The 21,070-nt window shown below is 36.7% G+C and overlaps 1 protein-coding gene across 1 annotated transcript in view; it reads right to left on the reverse strand.

The window, feature by feature from the left end:
• The window catches only part of NCAM2 (neural cell adhesion molecule 2), a 528,788-nt gene that overhangs the window by 176,177 nt on the left and 331,541 nt on the right, over window positions 1-21,070 (reverse strand). Inside the window, exon 6 of the mRNA XM_044913789.1 lies at window positions 10,858-10,975. Coding sequence (XP_044769724.1) covers window positions 10,858-10,975 — 118 coding nt within the window. The remainder of the gene's footprint in view (window positions 1-10,857; window positions 10,976-21,070) is intronic.

The following is a 21,070-nucleotide window of genomic DNA, read 5'->3' on the forward strand; positions in this document are numbered from 1 at the left end:
AATAAGTGAGTCAGAGAAAGACAAATACCATATGATTTCACTCATATGTGGAATTTAAGACAAAAACAGATGAACATAGGGGGAAAAAAGAGAGAGAGGCAAACCATAAAACAGACTCTTAACTGTTAATAGAGAATAAACTGGGGGTTGCTGAAGGGGCAGTGAGGGGGGCATGGGTTAAATGGGTGATGAGGATTAAGGAGGGCTCTTGCCATGAGCACTGGGTATTATATGTGAGTGATGAATCTCTAAAATTCTACACCTGAAACTAATATGACACCATATGTTAACTAACTGGAATTTAAATAAAACTTGAAACAAACAAAATAACATTGCAAGAAAAAAAATTAAAAATATTTGATAAAGGGGCACCTGGGTGGCTCAGTGAAGTTAAGTGTCTGCCTTCAGCTTAGGTCATGATCTCAGGGTCCTCTGCACTCAGCGGGGAGCTTGCTTCTCCCTCTCATTTTTCCCCTCCCCCAACTCACTCATACTCTCTAATAAATAAAATCTTTAAAAAATATAATTGAACTAGACAATAATGGCATATTAAAATTAGTAATGTGCAATTAAAGTAGTATTTAAAGGGAAAAATATAGGGGCGCCTGGGTGGCTCAGTTGGTTAAGCAACTGCCTTCGGCTCAGGTCATGATCCTGGAGTCCCAAGATCGAGTCCCGCATTGGGCTCCCTGCTCAGCAGGGAGTCTGCTTCTCCCTCTGACCCTCCTCCCTTCTCATGTGCTCTCTCTCTCTCAAATAAATAAATAAAATCTTAAAAAATAAAAGGGAAAAATGTATGCTTATATTAGGAAAGTATAAATGATTGAAATGACATAAGTATCCACTTTAAGCCACTAAAAAGAAGAGAATAGTAAGCACAAAGTAAACAAAAGGAAGACAATAATAAATGTAAGAGCAGAGATCAATGAACTAGAAAACAGAAAAACAAAACAGAAAATAACTGAAATCAAAAGCTGATCATTGAAAAGATCATTCTTTTCATAAACCTATATCTAGACTGATCAGGATGAAAAAGAGAGAGAACAAATAACCAGTTACCAGCTTATCAGGATGACAGAGGGAAGATCAATATAGATAATGAACAAATTATAAGTATAATAAGAGAATACTGTAAGTGACTTTATGCTAGTAAAAAAACTAAAATGAAATGAACAACTTGCTGGAAAGATATATATCACCAGAGATCACTAAAGACAAAGGTATTACTAGGATAGACCTAGATCTATGAAAGAACTTGAATTTGTAGTTAAACCTTTACATAAGAAAAGTCCTAGCACAGACTGTTTCACTAGAAATTTTTCCAAATAGTTAAGTAAAAAATAATAGGCATTATATATACACTCTACCAGAAAACAAAAGAGGAAACTTCCCTAACTCATTCTATGAGGTCAGTATTGCCCTAACCCCAAACAATTCAAGAATAAAAACACAAAAAGACAGTAGTATCTCTCATAACTCCAAATGCAAAAATGTTCACAAATTAGCATAGTGACTCTAGCAATACATAAAAAAGACAATATAGCATAATCAAGTGGGTCCAATTCAAGGAATGTGAAACTGTTTTAACATTTGAAAATCAATGGAATTCACTGATTAGTGGGCTAATGATATAAATCCATATGATATTCTCAAAAGATGTAGAAGAAGCATTTGAATGGAATGAAGGTAGAGATATTCTAGAGTAGTGGCTTTTATTCCCACTTTGGCTTCCATGTCACCAAGTGCTCCTGATTCTCTTCGTGAAAACTTATTTTTCCCCACTGTTTGGTCCTCAACCGTTTTCTTTATCGGCTTCACTCATATCCCTTGGAAATATCTCTGTGCAAGAGGTAGTCTTTCTCGTTGGACTGCTGCCCCAAAGACTGGGCGCGCTGAGGGTGGGATGGCCGTAGACTATACTACCTAATGATTACAGGATTTTTTTTCTTTTAGCAAGGATAACATGCTTATATCTACATATAAATATGTCAAAATAAAAACTTCCCTCTAGGGGCGCCTGGGTGGCTCAGTCATTAAGGGTCTGCCTTCGAATCAGGTCATGATCCCAGGGTCCTGGGATCGAGTCCCACATCGGGCTCCCTGTTCTGCGGGAAGACTGCTTCTCCCTCTCCCACTCCCCCTGCTTGTGTTCCCTCTCTCGCTGTGTCTCTCTCTGCCAAATAAATAAATAAAATCTTTAAAAAAAAAAACTTCCTCTAATACTAATTTTAGCTTTGTCAATGTCACTATCATATACTCCCATTCTCCGATTATATATTACATATCCAGAGAATAGAACGATTATTATTTACACCATTAAAGGGATGAAACAAATGTCATATGAAGATATAATGATTAAAAATTATAGTTTACATGACTTACTATGTTAACCTCTGAATTTGATTTATTCTAGCCTGTATGATAATTATGTTTCCACTTAAATATGAGAATTTTGAATAAATGTTGAACTTTAAGACAGAAATCTAAACAGAAGGAAGTCTCTCTGGAAAGATAAAATGATGAGAATGAGATTCTAGAACAATATTTGTTCATTGTAATGAATGATCCAAGAGCTTCTCTGTGCTACAATTAGATATAATATTGACTCTTAACGATACACACCAGAAACCAGAAGTCTCTGAGATAACAGGATCATTATCTGGGGTGAATATGTTAATGTTTGATGTGTAATCCTTTAGAAAATACCAACAGTATGTCACAAAGGAATTCATGTTTGCAAAGAACATCTATTTACCTTATTTGAAGAAATATCTTGTTTATTGCTACCTGCTGTATTAAAGGGATAAAGGTTTGAAATGCACAGAATATCAGTAAGTGCTCAGGAAGAAATAGAAAAAAGGGGAATTGGATTGCAATTATTCTTCTTAAAATTGTTTTTTTGAAGAAACCTAATCCTCACTATGGCTACTTTTTGCCAATGTGAATATATTTCTACTAATTGTTTTCTTGTGATTTTTCTTACACTGTTTGGTTTATGAAGTGTAGAAGACATTCTATAAATATCCGTAGCTATGCTTGAGTGGTAACCTGAATTAATAACTAAGATGTATTTTTAAGATTGTCCATTTGTAAAGTTTCATTGTCTCCTTTTTAACAGAGCCATAACATAAAAGAATGAAATATGTTGATATCTGTTTGATGGTTAATAGAAATCAAATAACATTGAAAAGTTCATTAGAAATATATAAAAGTAGAGTAGGGAGCAAGATGGCGGAGGAGTAGGAGACCTGGATTTCGTCTCCTCTCAGGAATTCAGGTGGATAGGGATCAAACCATTCTGAACACCTACAAACTCAACAGGAGATCGAAGAAAAGAAGAGCAACAACTCTCATCAGAAAAGCGACCACTTTCTGGAAGGTAGGACGTGCGGAGAAGTGAATCCGAGGCGATATTCGGGAGGATAGACGGCGGGGGAGGGGCCTCCGGCGGCCGCTTCTGGCAAGTGATAGAGCCGCGCAGCACAAAATCGGAACTTTTAAAAGTCTGCTCCGCTGAGGGACGTCACTCTGCTGGCTAAGCGGGGGGTGGAACCCTCCGGGACAGTGTGGTCTCAGGACCCTCGGGGTCACAGAAAGACCGGGGGTGCCTGAGTGCGGCAGAGCTCCCAGGTAACGGAGCAGGGAAGCCGGCTGCAGAGGCGGAGCCCAGGCACGGGCTCTGAGCTCGGGGTTGCCATTAACCATGATCCGCGGCACAGTCGGGCCCCTGCTCCTCCAGCAGGGACCCCACAAGCGGCAGATCCGGGGAGACTCACCTTCCTCCCCCGGGGGGAGCCGCGCGGGAGTGCACCGCAGGGATCTGCTGGGTTTGGAGACTCCACCCGGGGTCGGGTGCCAGAGAGAGAAACGCGCGGTCACAGGCCGGGTGAGCACGGAGTGCTGCCGGAGACCGTGGAGACGGGAGTGACTGATGGCTTTTCTCTGGGGGCTCACTGAGAAGCGGGGCCCCGAGTTCTCGGCTCCTCCGGGGCGGAGATTGGGAGGCCGCCATTTTCACTCTCCGCCTCCAAAGCTGAACGGAAAGCTCGCAGGGAACAAAAGCCCCAGAGAGCAAACCCGAGCAGATTACTTAGTCGGGAGGGGGCAAGGGAGGGGCAATTCCGGCTCCGGCAGAGACATTTGGAAACCACGGCAACAGGCCCCTCCCCAGAAGATCAGCGAGAACAGCCAGCCAAGACCAAGTTTACCGATCAATGAGAACGGCAGAACTCCAGCGCTAGGGGAATACTGCACATAGAATGCATGGCTTTTTTACCATGATTCTTTAGTCTTTCAAAGTTAATTTTTTTTAACTGCCTTTTTTTCTTTTTTTTCTTTTTAAATTTTTCTTTTTCCCTTTTTCAACCAACATCTTATCAATCCCTTTTTTTAAAAAAAAACATTTTTATTTTTCATTTTTAGAGTCCTATTCTATCCCTTCATAGTAGTTACCCGTATTTTTGGCTTATATATATAAGTTGTTCTCTCTTTAAAATTTTGAGATAGTTTCTTCTAACAGATTAAAATATACTCTAAATCTCTAGTATATGGTGTTTTCTATTCCCCTGCCTAATCACATTCTCTCCCCCTTTTTTCTTTTCTTTTTTCTTTTTTTAAATCCTCTTCTTTCTTTTTTCAAACAACTTCTTATCAATTCCTTTTACAAAATTTTTTATAATATCCTTCTTATTGTCATATTCCATCCCTTCATCATATCAACCCTTATTTTTGTACATATATAAGTTTTTCTTTCTGTAAAATTTTGGGAGGCACTTTCTTCTAAAAGACCAAAGTACACCCCAAATCTAGTGTGTGGCACTGATCTATATACCAGCCTGATCATATTTGATCACATTCTGGTTTTTTGTTGTTGTTGTTGTTTTGTTTTGTTTGTCTTTGTTTTTATCTTTATCTTTTTCTTTTTTTTCTTTTTCTTTTTTCTCTCTTTCCCTTTCTTTTCCCACTGCTTCAGGTCTTTTCTGATTTGTTTAGAGTATATTTTCTGGGGACGTTGTTACTCTGCTAGCATTTTGTTCTCTCATTAATCTATTCTCCTCTGCACAAAATGACAAGATGGAAAAAATCACCTCAACAAAAAGAACAAGAGGTAGTACCGACTGCCAGGGACCTACTCAATACGGACATTAGTACAATGTCAAATCTAGAGTTCAGAATCATCACTTTAAAGATACTAGCTGGGCTTGAAAAAAATATGGAAGTTATTAGAGAAACCCTTTCTGGAGAAGTAAAAGAACTAAAATCCAACCAAGTAGAAATCAAAAAGGCTATTCATGAGGTGCAGTCAAAAATGGGGGCGCTAACTGCTAGAATAAATGAGGCAGAAGAGAGAATCAGTAATATAGAAGATGAAATGATGGAAAATAAAGAAGCTGAGAAAAAGAGAGATAAACAACTACTGGATCACAAGGGCAGAATTTGAGAGATAAGCGATACCATAAGACGAAACAACATTAGAATAATTGGGATCCCAGAAGAGGAAGAAAGAGAGAGAGGGGCAGAAGGTATAATGGAGCAAATTATAGCAGAGAACTTCCCTAATTTGGGGAAGGAAACAGGCATGAAAATCCAGGAAGCACAGAGAACCCCTCTCAAAATCAATAAAAATAGGTCAACACCCCAACATCTAATAGTAAAACTTACGAGTCTCATAGACAAAGAGAAAATCCTGAAAGCAGCTCGGGAGAAGAGATATGTAACCTACAAGGGTAGAAACATTAGATTGGCAACAGACCTATCCACAGAGACCTGGCAGGCCAGAAAGGACTGGCAGGATATATTCAGAGCACTAAATGAGAAAAATATGCAGCCAAGAATACTCTATCCAGCTAGGCTGTCATTGAAAATTGAAGGAGAGATAAAAAGCTTCCAGGACAAACAAAAACTAAAGGAATTTGCAAACACAAAACCAGCCCTACAGGAAATCTTGAAAGGGGTTCTCTAAGCAAAGAGAGAGCCTAAAAGCAACATAGACCAGAAAGGAACACAGACAATATACAGTAACAGTCACCTTACAGGCAATACAATGGCACTAAATTCCTATCTTTCAATAGTTACCCTGAATGTAAATGGGCTAAATGCCCCAATCAAAAGACACAGGCTATCAGACTGGATTAAATAACAAGACCCATCGATATGCTGTCTGCAAGAGACTCATTTTAGACCCAAAGAGCCCCAGATTGAAAGTGAGGGGATGGAAAACCATTTACCATGCTAATGGACACCAAAAGAAAGCTGGGGTGGCAATCCTTATATCAGACAAATTAGATTTTAAACCAAAGACTGTAATAAGAGATGAGGAAGGACATTATATCCTACTTAAAGGAGCTATTCAACAAGAAGATCTAACAATTGTAAATATCTATGCCCCTAACATGGGACCAGCCAATTATATAAGCCAATTAATAACAAAAGCAAAGAAACACATCGACAACAATACAATAATAGTGGGGGACTTTAACACCCCCCTCACTGAAATGGACAGATCATCTAAGCAAAAGATCAACAAGGAAATAAAGACTTTAAATTACACACTGGACCAAATGGACTTCACAGACATATTCAGAACATTCCACCCCAAAGCAATGGAATACACATTCTTCTCTAGTGCCCATGGAACATTCTCCAGAAGAGATCACATCCTAGGTCATAAATCAGGTCTCAACCGGTACCAAAAGATTGGGATCATTCCCTGCCTATTTTCAGACCACAATGCTTTGAAACTAGAACTCAATCACAAGAGGAAAGTCGGAAAGAACTCAAATACATGGAGGCTAAAGAGCATCCTACTGAAGAATGAATGGGTCAACCAGGAAATTAAAGAAGAATTAAAAAAATACATGGAAACCAATGAAAATGAAAACACAACTATTCAAAATCTTTGGGATGCAGCAAAGGCAGTCCTAAGAGGAAAGTATATAGCAATACAAGCCTTTCTCAAGAAACAAGAAAGGTCTCAAGTACACAACCTAACCCTACACCTAAAGGAGCTGGAGAAAGAACAGCAAATAAAGCCTAAACCCAGCAGGAGAAGAGAAATAATAAAGATCAGAGCAGAAATCAATGAAATAGAAACTAAAAGAACAGTGGAACAGATCAACGAAACTAGGAGCTGGTTCTCTGAAAGAATTAACAAGATTGATAAACCCCTGGCCAGACTTATCAAAAAGAGAAGAGAAATGACCCAAATCAACAAAATCATGAATGAAAGAGGAGAGATCACAACCAACAGCAAAGAAATACAAACAATTATAAGAACATATTAGGAGCAACTCTATGCCAGCAAATTAGATAACCTGGAAGAAATGGATGTATTCCTAGAGATGTATCAACTACCAAAACTGAACCAGGATGAAATAGAAAACCTGAACAGACCTATAACCACTAAGGAAATTGAAGCAGTCATCAAAAATCTCCCAAAAAACAAAAGCCCAGGGCCAGATGGTTTCCCAGGGGAATTCTACCAAACATTTCAAGAAGAATTAATACCTATTCTTCTGAAACTGTTCCAAAAAATAGAAATGGAAGGGAAACTTCCAAACTCATTTTATGAGGCCAGCATTACCTTGATCCCAAAACCAGACAAAGACCCCATCAAAAAGGAGAATTACAGACCAATATCCCTGATGAACATGGATGCAAAAATTCTCACCAAAATACTAGCCAATAGGATCCAACAGTACATTAAAAGGATTATTCACCATGACCAAGTGGGATTTATCCCTGGGCTGCAAGGTTGGTTCAACATGCGCAAATCAATCAATGTGATACAATACATTAACAAAAGAAAGAACAAGAGTCATATGAATCTCTCAATAGATGCAGAAAAAGCTTTCGACAAAGTACAGCATCCTTTCTTGATCAAAACTCTTCAGAGTATAGGGATAGAGGGTACATACCTCAATATCATAAAAGCCATCTATGAAAAACCAACAGTGAATATCATTCTCAATGGGGAAAAACTGAGAGCTTTCCCCCTAAAGTCAGGAACGCGGCAGGGATGTCCACTATCACCACTGCTATTCAACACAGTATTGGAAGTCCTAGCCACAGCAATCAGACAACAAAAAGAAATAAAAGGCATCCAAATTGGCAAAGAAGAAGTCAAACTCTCACTCTTTGCAGATGATATGATACTTTATGTGGAAAACCCAAAAGACTCCACCCCCAAAACTGCTAGAACTCATATAGGAATTCAGTAAAGTGGCAGGATATAAAATCAATGCACAGAAGTCAGTGGCATTCCTATACACCAAAAACAAGACAGAAGAAAGAGAAATTAAGGAGTCAATCCCATTTACAATTGCACCCAAAACCATAAAATACCTAGAAATAAATCTAACCAAAGAGACAAAGGATCTGTACTCAGAAAACTATAAAATTCTCATGAAAGAAATTGAGGAAGACACAAAGAAATGGAAAAACATTCCATGCTCATGGATTGGAAGAACAAATATTGTGAAGATGTCAATACTACCTAGAGCAATCTACACATTCAATGCAATCCCCATGAAAATACCATCCACTTTTTTCAAAGAAATGGAACAAATAATCCTAAAATTTGTATGGAACCAGAAAAGACCCCGCATAGCCAAAGGAATGTTGAAAAAGAAAAGCAAAGCCAGTGGCATCACAATTCCGGACTTCCAGCTCTATTACAAAGCTGTCATCATCAAGACAGCATGGTACTGGCACAAAAACAGACACATAGGTCAATGGAACAGAATAGAGAGCCCAGAAATGGACCCTCAATTCTATGGTCAACTCATCTTTGACAAAGCAGGAAAGAATCTCCAATGGAAAAAAGACAGTCTCTTCAACAAATGGTGTTGGGAAAATTGGATAGCCACATGCAGAAGAATGAAACTGGACCATTTCCTTACACTACACACAAAAATAGACTCCAAATGGTTGAAAGACCTCAATGTGAGACAGGAGTCCATCAAAATCCTAAAGGAGAACACAGGCAGCAACCTCTTTGACCTCAGCCGAAGCAACTTCTTCCTAGAAACATCGCCAAAGGCAAGAGAAGCAAGGGCAAAAATGAACTATTGGGACTTCATCAAGATAAAAAGCTTTTGCAAAGCAAAGGAAACAGTCAACAAAACCAAAAGAAAACCGACAGAATGGGAGAAGATATTTGCAAATGACATATCAGATAAGGGGCTAGTATCCAAAATCTATAAAGAACTCATCAAACTCAACACCCAAAGAACAAAGAATCCAATCAAGAAATGGGCAGAAGACATGAACAGACATTTTTCCAAAGAAGACATCCAAATGGCCAACAGACACATGAAAAAGTGCTCAATATCGCTCGGCATCAGGGAAATCCAAATCAAAACCTCAATGAGATACCACCTCACACCAGTCAGAATGGCTAAAATTAACAAGTCAGGAAACGACAGATGTTGGCGGGGATGCGGAGAAAGGGGAACCCTCCTACACTGTTGGTGGGAATGCAAGCTGGTGCAGCCATTCTGGAAAACTGTATGGAGGTTCCCCAAAAAGTTGAAAATAGAGCTACCATATGATCCAGCAATTGCACTACTGGGTATTTACCCCAAAGATACAAAAGTAGGGATCCGAAGGGGTACGTGCACCCCGATGTTTATAGCAGCAATGTCCACAATAGCCAAACTGTGGAAAGAGCCAAGATGTCCATTGACAGATGAATGGATAAAGAAGATGTGGTATATATATATAATGGAATATTATGCAGCCATCAAAAGGAATGAGATCTTGCCATTTGCAACGACATGGATGGAAGTGGAAGGTATTATGTTGAGTGAAATAAGTCAAACAGAGAAAGACATGTATCATATGATCTCACTGATATGAGGAATTCTTAATCGTAGGAAACAAACTGAGGGTTGCTGGAGTGGGGGGTGGGGTGGGAGGGATGGGGTGACTGGGTGATAGACACTGGGGAGGGTATGTGCTCTGGTAAGCGCTGTGAATTGTACAAGACTGTTGAATCTTAGATCTGTACCTCTGAAACAAATAATGCAATATATATGTTACAAAAAAAAAAAAGAAGAAGAAGAAGGTAGCGGGAGGGGAAGAATGAAGCGGGGGAAATCGGAGGGGTAGACGAACCATGAGAGACGATGGACTCTGAAAAACAAACTGAGGGTTCTAGAGGGGAGGGGGTGGGAGGATGGGTTAGCCTGGTGGTGGGTATTGAGGAGGGCACATTCTGCATGGAGCACTGGGTGTTATGCACAAACAATGAATCATGGAACACTTCATCTAAAACTAATGATGTAATGTATGGGGATTAACATAAGAATAAAAAAAATTTAAAAAAAAAGAAATATATAAAAGTAAAGTGTCAAAGAACAGATTGAGAATAGAGAGTTTATTCATTTGATGAAGTAAGCTTTTTAAAAATGACATTACACTTATGGAAATTTAACTGTACATAATTAGCTTTTTTCCTGAATAAAATGGTACATAATTAAGATATACAATTACATTCCAATAAAATGGTTTTTATATACATGCGATGGTGGTACTATTAATACTAGCATTCGTATTTCTAGATACTTTCTAGCAGTAACATTAATGTGGTTGAATCAGTCATTGGGCTTCTGGGCCAGAAACATGCCTCATACAAAGAATAGCCAGCACCATGAGTGTAGCCTTTGACTTGGGTTAAATCACTCTGTTAATCTCTTTAACAATTTAATCTAACCAATTTAACTGAAAACAAAACCACCATAACCTTTTAATAAAATTCAAAGGAGTGTTTTTAGTCTTGATAAAATAAGATCAGAAATCTTTTTCCATGAGATTGATTCTGGACACAAGCCAGAAGGACATGTATGCGTAACCTACCTGTACCAGGAGATGGAGGGCTCTGGAGAGCCAGAGGCCCTGCAGGATAACGTCATCTCTTCTCCTCTCTCTGCTGTGGCATTAAAGGATTTCTGAGGCATTGTGATCACTGGCGGCACTGAAAAAAGAGATGAATATGGATTAAATAGAGATGAAAAACATTTCATCAATGCCATTGGGACTTTCTGACAACTACTTTTTTGTTGTTGTTTTTGTTAAAATGCTAAGCTTTAGAACTTGATCTCTTACCTCCGTACTTATATCAACAGGACTGACTTGGTTGCACAGTAAGATGACTTTAAGACCACTGATCTGCCTTCCAATGTACAATAATTAAAAAATTCATGCTAATGTTATTTTATTATTTTTAACCTATCAAACTAAATGAGAAATGAGACATTTAACAAATTTATATATATATACATTTATATGTACTTTATTTTATATATAAGAATCCAAGAAAAGCACTTGGATCATATGCTCTTATATATACTTTTATATATATACTTTTATGAAATATTTCTCACAAAAAGACAGACAATACCACCCTGACTGACATCAACACTGAGATCTACTTGGAGCATAAATGGATTTCCTATTTGGGTCCTCATCGGCATATGTAATTCTATAAGCAATCATTCACTGCTTCAAGACAGGGCTTTCAAATTAGGTGTCAAACTATAATGTTCTTTCTGATTAACTGCACTTAATTTCTTCACACAACTATAGAACATTTTATGAAGAGAAACTGCTCAAGCCATAGAGAATATGAAATAGATTTTCATGAACAATTCAATTTTAAAATTAAACTTCCCCAATTTCTAACTAATTACATTGCAAAAACTGTATATGCTGCACATTTTGGACATGTTGAAACTGTTACTAAAATGTACTGTTTGCAATAAACAAATCAATAGCATCCATAATAGATGCTAAATTTCAAAGTACAGCACAAATTTTTATTTAATGCACACTTTTATGATTTTCAATTGAATCTGACAAATAATATTCCTAAAATTAATTATATTAATAGAATTGTTTTTTATATATCCTAAACAACATGACCAGACAGGCATTTAGAAGTTTGATAATAATTAAATATCTTTACAATAGCATTCAGGTCAGCACTGATGCTGTATTATTGCCATTAGTGGTGGGGGTAGGAACTGATATGTATCTTAGCAATTAAGCACGATAAATCAAGTTTCTGCCTTTATGAATTTAGATACAAGGGACATGATCTGACATGCTGTCTCTAAAGTAACATAATAATTACAAGTATTACAATAGGATGGACTGTTTTCAGACATTAACTCTGCATTTTAAGTACACTGAAATTTGACTTTCTGTATCTTGTTTTAGTTCTTTTGTAATTATAGAAAAGAACACTTTAATCAAAATGTAATGCTTTTCATTTTGTTATAATAAACGTAGTAGCAATAGCACAATGACTATTTTTTATTACAACAATAAATATTTTAACCCATTAGATAATTAGAATGCAAATGAACTCTTTAATAGAAATTCTATCTATATAGTAAAGTATTTGTGTAAATAGAAACACTTCAAAATGGAGAATCACATGCTCCAGTTCTTGTCCAATTATTTTTACTAACTGAAACAAATTACTTATTCTTTATCATAATTCTCTCTTCTATAGTGTAAACTGCATATGCTGGATGATCTGTAAGAATTGACAAATCTTAATGTTTACATTTTATGATACAATGACTCTGCTCATGAAATGTGCATTCTTACAGTGTGGATTTGTCGAACAATATTACTATTCCATATTTATATGATAATTTTAAGAGTAATTTCAGAACTATTCTGAAGAATAATAGCATTCAAAACCTGCAGAAGTGTTCACTAGTTCTGATGCCAAGATATTCAAGGAATTTGTTAGCCGCGGTTTAGACTATAGAGCATTTTTATGTGTATTGCCTCATTGGTTCTGAATTCGGTATTGAGTTGGATTAAATACATTTTTTTAAAGATTTTACTTATTTATTTGACAGAGAGAGAGAGAGCACAAGCAGGGGGAGAGGCAGGAAGAGGGAGAGGGAGAAGTAGGCTCTGGGAAGAGCAGGGAGCCCGACGCAGGATCATGACCTGAGCTGAAGGCAGTCTTTTAACCAACTGAGCCACCCAGGCGCCCCTGGATTAAATAATTTTAAAAGGGATTACAATTATATTTCATCCAAATTTCTTGTTATCTCATAAGACCCATATCTAGTATATTTTTCTACTCTAACTTCTTAAAAATACTCTTTTTTAATTTGACTATATCTGAAATATCTAGTTTTAATAACTTTACAAAGGCTTATATTCTGTATATATTAAGTAGCCAATATTTTCTGGTAAGTTTCAGTTCTCATTCTTTGGCTTTAAGAAACATGAGAATGTGGAGGCAGGTAGCTCCAGAACTCTGACTTAAATGGAGATTTTGGTCCAACTTCATGTTATAATTTCCCTCATTGGCTGCTCAGGCCCCAAAGTTCCCACTAATTTGACAGCTTAATTCCCTTTCATCAACAATAGCATCCAGCAGTCCCACATGTCTTTTGTGTCTTGCAGTCTTCCTCCACACACTACCCCTTAGATATTTCTCAGAAGATGAAGAACATAGTATTAACTATGGAATACTCATGTGGTTCAAATTGACGACCACCAATAATCCTCCCAAATTTATTCAGGATAAGGGTAACAATCTTCCCACCCCCAATCACCACCACTGTCAGGAAAGCTACTCTTTCATAACTCATTGATTAATCAGATCTGGCCAAAATATATATCATCAAATAAATTCACATGTATATCCTTTATCTGGCAGAAGACTACTAAAATTAAGACTCACGGCCCTTGCTTATTTACTTTTCCTTGTTTTTACTCTTAAGGCTGTGTGACACTTAGAAATTAGCATTAGGGAGGATTTGAAAAAGATGGTAAAATAGTAAGCACCAGGCATCTGTCTCCCCACTTGAGCAGCAATTGCAGAATCTGTCTAATCTAACTATCTTGGATCTCTGGAGTCTACTGAAGGTTTGCAGCTTCCAGGGGAAGACATGGAAGGTGAATTGCAAGCAAGGTCTCAAAGAGGAATTCGTACAGCCATGTTCATATTCATAGCAGCATTATTCACAGTATTTTATGAGTGAAAGCAACCTAAATGTCCATCAATGCATTAAAGGATAAGCAAACTGTTGTACAGGAACAAAATGGAATATTATTTAGCTTTAAAAAGAAAATTAATTCTGACATATACTACACATGGATGAACCTTGAGGATGCTATACTAAGTAAAATTAACCAGTCACAGAGAGACAAATAGTCTATGATTCCACTTACTATGTATTTAGAGAAGTCAAAATTATACAGACAGAAAGTGGAATACATTTTGATTAAAATTCTTGACCTTCCCCTCCCAACAGTACCTTACCCCTTTCCTCCTTAACCACTTAATTACCTGCAATTTCATGCAAATATTTTTTTATAAAGATTTATTATTTGACAGAGAGTGAGAGAGGGAGAGCACATGAGAGGGGGGAGGGGCAGAGGGAGAAGCAGACTCCCCGCCGAGCAGGGAGCCCGATGCTGAACTCGATCCCGGGACTCCAGGATCATGACCTGAGCCGAAGGCAGTCGCTTAACCGACTGAGCCACCCAGGCGCCCAATTTCATGCAAATATTAACACACATTTTTTTTATGTTTCCTTCTTTTTACAAAATATACCCTTTTCTGTACTGTGCTTCTTTTCTCAAACTAATAATACATGTAAGAGATATATTCATGTTACTATATAGAGAACTTTCTCACTCCTGTTCAAATTACAGTCTTCTACCATGTGGATAAACTACTGGGCATGTGTTATGTCACCTGAGAATATCCAAATATTTATCTATTACAATTTTTATCTAGTGCAATCAATGCTCCAGTTAATTATCTAGAAGTAAAATTGATATGTCAAAGAGTAAATGCATATACAATTTTGTCTGAAACGGACTAAACCAAATTGCCTTCAGTGGTCATTACACGATTTTCAACTCCAACTGTGGATTATTTTGTGGATTATTTTTATAACCAGAAAAAAATATATAATGAACAAATAAGAAAGTAAAACAATAAAGTTGAAGTAAATAATTTTCAGATAATTTCCTAAAGTTAATTCATAGCTGGATGTCTATAAGCATTATAACCCTTACCAAAGAACATCCAAGTGAAAAATTGAAGTTGGAAGAATGGAAAGCACTACTTTCATTTTCTTCTTGTTTCCACAGTAAGAGGTGATAACTAAATAAAAGACTAAAGTTAATAATAGAGGATAACTCAAGGCAAAATAAAAAAAAATTCTGAAAGTCTTAGACATGTTGACAATTAAGCATGGCCATTTTTATGCTTTTTGGAGTACATTCTATGATTAACAATATTCTATAGTACACAAAGTATGTTTCAAGAACCCCAGAAGTCCTCAAAACCCATCCAGGGGATCTTATGATGCCTTCCCTTTACCAACCACATATCTGTGGAATATGGATTTCTCCTGCAAAATTCTCACATTTTCACAATCCCAGTTACAGGACTGTGCTAATGGAGGAAAAGTTCAATAATCTCCTTGTCTAAAAGAGTCTTTTTCTCAGGTTTAAAAATATATCACAGAAGATTGAATGCAGCCACACATACAAGAATCTCCCTGTCTTCTGTTACAGTACACACTAGAGAAACTTGCAAAGGTGTAAAAAACAAAACAGAACAAAAGTTTGCCTTTTTTTTTGTTGATTGTTTCCTTTGTCGTGCAAAAAAGCCTTTTATTTCGGCATAATCCCAATAGTTTATTTTTGTTTTTGTTTTCCTTGCCTGAGAAGACATATTCATATATTTGTAAATGATATATCCAATAAGGGGTTAATATCCCAAATATATGAAGAACTTATACAACTCAACACTAAAAATCCTAATGATCTGATTTAAAAATGGACAGAGGACCTGAATTGACATTTTTCTAAAGAAGACATACAGATGGCCAACAGACACATGAAAAGATGCTGAACATCACTAATCATTGGGGAAATCAAAACCATAATGCCAACAAAACCACAATATATCATTTCACACCAGTCAGAATGGCTAGTATCAAAAAGACAAGGAATAACAAGTGTTGGTGAAGATATAGAAAAAAGGGAGCCCTCAGAAACTGTTGGTCAGATTGTAAATTGGTGCATCCACTATGGAAAACAGTATGGAGTCAACGGAAAAAATTCAAAATAGAAATACTATATAATCCAGTAATTTCAATACTGAGTATTGAAATGAAAATGAAAATGAAAACACCAATTCAAAAAGATATATGTATCCCTCTGCTTATTGCAGCATTATTTATAATAGCCAAGATATAGAAATAACCCAGTGTCCATAAATAGATGAATGGATAAATAAGAGTGACATACACACACACACACACACACACACACACACACACACACAAGGGAATATTACTTAACCATTAAAAAAGAATGAAATCTTGACATCTGTGACAACATGGATTGACCTTGAAGGTATTATGCTAAGTGAAATAGTCAGACTGAGAAGACACATGCTATATAATTTCACTCATATGTAAAATATATTAAAAAAACAAAAACAAACAAAGAAATAAACAAATAAGAAACTAGACTCTTAAATACAGAGAACAAACTAGTCATTGCCAGAAGGGATGTGGGTGGGGAGCTGGATAAAACAGGTGAAAGGGATTAAGAGGTACAAACTTCTAGTTATAAAAAAAAAAATAAGTCACAGAGATAAAAAGTGCAGCAGGGAAAATAGTCACTAATATTGTAAGCATGTTGTATGGTGACAGATGGTAAACTACACTTATCATGGTAAGCACTGAGTAATGTATAGAATTATCGAATCACTAAGGTGTACATCTGAAACAAATGTGCCATTGTCAACTGTACTGCAATAATAAATTTTAATGTAAAAAGCCACTGTTTTACTATATTTTTCAAAATGTCATTTTCTTTAATATGACACTTGGATTAGCATACTTATTAGTTTTGACAATTAACAAATTAACATTTTAAAATTTAAATGAATTAATCAAATATTTTAAAACTTCTCATTTCAATGCCTAATATGATATACATATGATATATATAAATAGGCACAGCCCACATAAACAAAACCTTGAGGAATTCCCAATAGTTTTACAAATATGAAGAGTTCTAAGGCAAAAACTTTTGACGTCAACTGAGGTACAAAATGAGAGAACACAATTTGGTAATTCAAATTAGCCTTTAAAGAGAAGTCTTATAATGCTGTCAAGAAAAGTAATTTAAAAGCAAAGCCACAGTATATATTTAAAATTAATCTTAATGTGTAAGGTTTCAGAACACATTCCTAGAGAGTCAGTAATGATCACTTTTTTTTTTTAGATGATTTATTTGAGAGAGAGAGAATGAGCGGGGGGCGGGGCGTGCAGAGAGAGAGGGAGAAGCAGACTCCTTGCTGAGCAGGGAGCCCGACAGCAGTGGTGTGGGGCTCGATCCCAGGACCCGGAGATCATGACCTGAGCTAAAGGCAGATGCTTAACTGACTGAGCCTCCCAGGGACCCCCAGTAATTAGCACTTTTAAGAAATTCTGGAAGTCAAACTGTTGGGAAATGTGATCAGTTGGAGGATTTCAGGACTGATCATGGTGGCATGCAGGAGACAATAGGGTTTATTTGGGTGGTGCTTGGACAGTTGCATAAGAGGGTGAATTCTTCCTAGCAAGAGACCTACCAGAGACAGTATGTGTGGGAAGGGGCACCACTCAGAGGGGGAGGAGGGCAAGGAAACTCCTGGGAGAGGTGATTTGAGAAGGAGGCTTCTGTGTCTAGGTGACGTCACTCAGCAGCACAGCAGGAGAATTCCAGAGGGCAGCTGTGGTTTGGACTGGCCCAGAGTTTGTCTTGTCTACAGCTAGCAGAAGGTGGGTGCACTTCTGCAAGGTGTGCAAAGCAGGTGGATTCTAAATGGTTAAAATATGCATATTTGGCTATATTTAAAACAATACACAATGGAATATTACTCAGCCATCAGAAAGGATGAATACCCACCTGGGTATTGCATCAACATGGATGGGACTGGAGGAGATTATGCTAAGTGAAATAAGTCAAGCAGAGAAAGTCAATTATCATATGGTTTCACGTATTTGTGGAACATAAGGAATAGCATGGAGGACATTAGGAGAAGGAAGGGAAAAATGAAGAGGGGGGAATCGGAGGGGGAGACGAACCATGAGAGACTATGGACCCCAAGACACAAACTAAAGGTTTTAGAGGGGTGCGGGATGGGTTAGCCCAGTAATGGGTATTAAGGAGGGCACGTATTGCATGGAGCACTGGGTGTTATATGCAAACAATGAATCATGGAACACTACATCAAACACTAATGATGTACTGTATGGTGACTAACATAACATAAAATTAAATTAAATTAAAAAATAAAACAATAGATTTGTAAAAATTTGAATTTGGTGCTAATGAGGTTTTGAGTTAATGGTGGAAGGATTCCATCCTTCCATGCTAAGAAGAAGAAAACAACATGAGGACTAATATAGGAGGAGGGGGTTTTTCTTTGGCTCATTTATTTAACAGGAATTAAGGTAATGATGATGATAACAAAAACGTTGGGAGGAAAAAGGTTATCCTGGTATTAAAAACTGTTCAGTTTACTATAATATCTGAATAGATATCAGAACAATCCATCAAATGATCATAGAGCTCATAATTTGGGGAAGTTACTATTACATATTTTTTAAAAGAACAAATTTTATAAGACCAATATAATTTTCATCTGTGATAGACTGCCAGAAAGAAAGAAGAGTTGCAGCCTCTTTTCTTTTTTCCCCTATAAAGTCCTTTAATGTTGCCCCATTTACTAAAGTAGATATATATGGTCTTAAATACACTCCTGTCAAAAGTTAGTAAGTAGGCTGAGGTATCCTAAAGTCTGAGTTAAATGTTCAGAGCCACACTAGAATGACAAATTGAGTGTCAATCAAGTGAGCTGCTGTAAATCATTTCAGTTAATATTTTTATTGAAAAGATATTCATTCTGAGTTTAAAAAAAAGAACAAAAAATCCTGATCATATATGTGTCAACAAGTTTAAAAATAATATTATAGATTTCTAGGTCTGGGTTAATGAAAGTAACCCCAATGCATCCTGTCCGTGTCATTTAATTCTTCCCTAACACTAGGACAGCATGCATAGATAATCTCTTTGAGGATTCTGAAATGTAAATAGTAGCAGGCATATCATTACTAGAAAAATATCAGAATTTGAAAAAGAAAATCTGTGAAAAAATTTTTTTTTCTTCAGAACCCCTTGGTTGGACTGAAGGCAGCTGGAAACCCTAACAATAATCAACATGGCCCATTGGAGATCCAGAGAAGCTTTCTAGTTTGGTCTGAGGGAGCAGAAGAGATTCCCTGGCACAGCAGTGGGAGCCTGCAAGTGCCTGAGTCTCTGAAAGAAGACATTCTTCCTCATCAGTCAGAAGAATGGTGGTCCCAAGAGGGCAAGGAAAATCCCACTGTTTTCCTCCTTCTCTTTCCTCCAGCTAGTTGGCCCTCAATAAGGGCACATCTATGGCAGTGAGGGGTAGATAAAACCCCAGTTTTTATTATTATTTTATTTCTATTTTTTAAAACCCCAGTTTTTAGTCCAAGGGACTGTAAACTGGAGACATGCAGAACAGGAAAGCATGTGAGGCATCACAGAGTAGAAAGAGCTTAGGAAAACAACTGCATCAAGTTATTCATGAAATCTTGGGCTCAGCCCTGAGCTGTGCATTTGTAGATCTGATCTTAAACAGTACCACGACTTTGAGAATTGAACTAAGAGCTAAACCGCCACACAGGTACTGAAGTGGCCAACGGTACACATGTATACAGATCTGAAAATACTGCAAAGGTTTTGAAAATGTAACTAATTTTTAATCCACAGCCCACAGAAGTCTGGTCACAATATGTGGCCTGAATTTGGACAGATTGTTTGGAAAAATGAAAATATCAATATCATAATCAAACTGCTAAAAGCTAAAGCCATACAATTACAAAAAATATATCAGTTATAGGAAAACAATAATTCAAATAACTGTAGGTTTCTTATCAGAAACCACGGAGGCCAAAAGGAGGTGAAACAGTATTTTTAAAGTGCCATGAAGAATGATATGTCAGAATAAAGTTCTATATGTCCAGCAAAAATATCCTTCAGAAATGAGGGTAAAATAAAGACATTATCATTCTCAGGTTAAAGACAATTAATAAAACTTCTACCAGAAGATTATATCCCAAAAGAATTGGAAAAGGAAATTCTTCAGACAAAAGAGAATTTTTATCAGAGGAAACTTTAGGGATGAAGAAAGAGCAAGAGAAATCATAAATATCTTTGTAAAAATATGTCTAATGATTGAAATAGAACTTTAACATTGAGTATAGGGGTTTTCGATTAATGCAGGTATAATACAAAGACAACTAAGACGAAGAAGAAAGGGATATAAGGACCTAGATGGTGCTACAGTTTCTACATTTCAAATGAGACAGTAAAATACCGGTTCCAAGGTAAATAGGTACATTTTAATCACAATAACAATGGGAAAAATAGATATAGCCCAAAACATGATAGATAAAATAGAATGGTAAGTAATGTTCACACAATCCAAAGAAGGCAGGGAAGAGGAAATAGAAGAATGGAAAACAGAATACACTGAAAACAAACCAAATCCATGTGATGCTCAGGTAAAAGATTAAATACTTTATTTCCAAGCTTGGGAACAAGTAAGGAAATCCCCACTACACACTCCTATTAACATCATTCTGAAGGCCAACACAGTACTAAGCAACAAATAAGAATAAAAAGCAGACAATTGAAAAGGAAAAAATAATTTTCTTCCAATTTGCAGATGCATTGTTGTCTTCACTGCACATCCAAAATTCTATAAAAACATTGCCAGAACTAATAAATGCACCTAACACAGTCACAAGATATGAGAAAAAACACACAAAAATAATCATTTTTCTGTATACATACTTGCAATGAACAATTAAATATATACTAATATATATTTACATTTATATTTATATTATATTTAATGAAATATTAGAAATGTAAAAGTATATACAATAGCTCCAAAATATAACACTAAGGTGTTAATCAAACAAAATTC

This window comes from Neomonachus schauinslandi, chromosome 1, assembly GCF_002201575.2.
Source record: "Neomonachus schauinslandi chromosome 1, ASM220157v2, whole genome shotgun sequence".
NCBI lineage: Eukaryota > Metazoa > Chordata > Mammalia > Carnivora > Phocidae > Neomonachus > Neomonachus schauinslandi.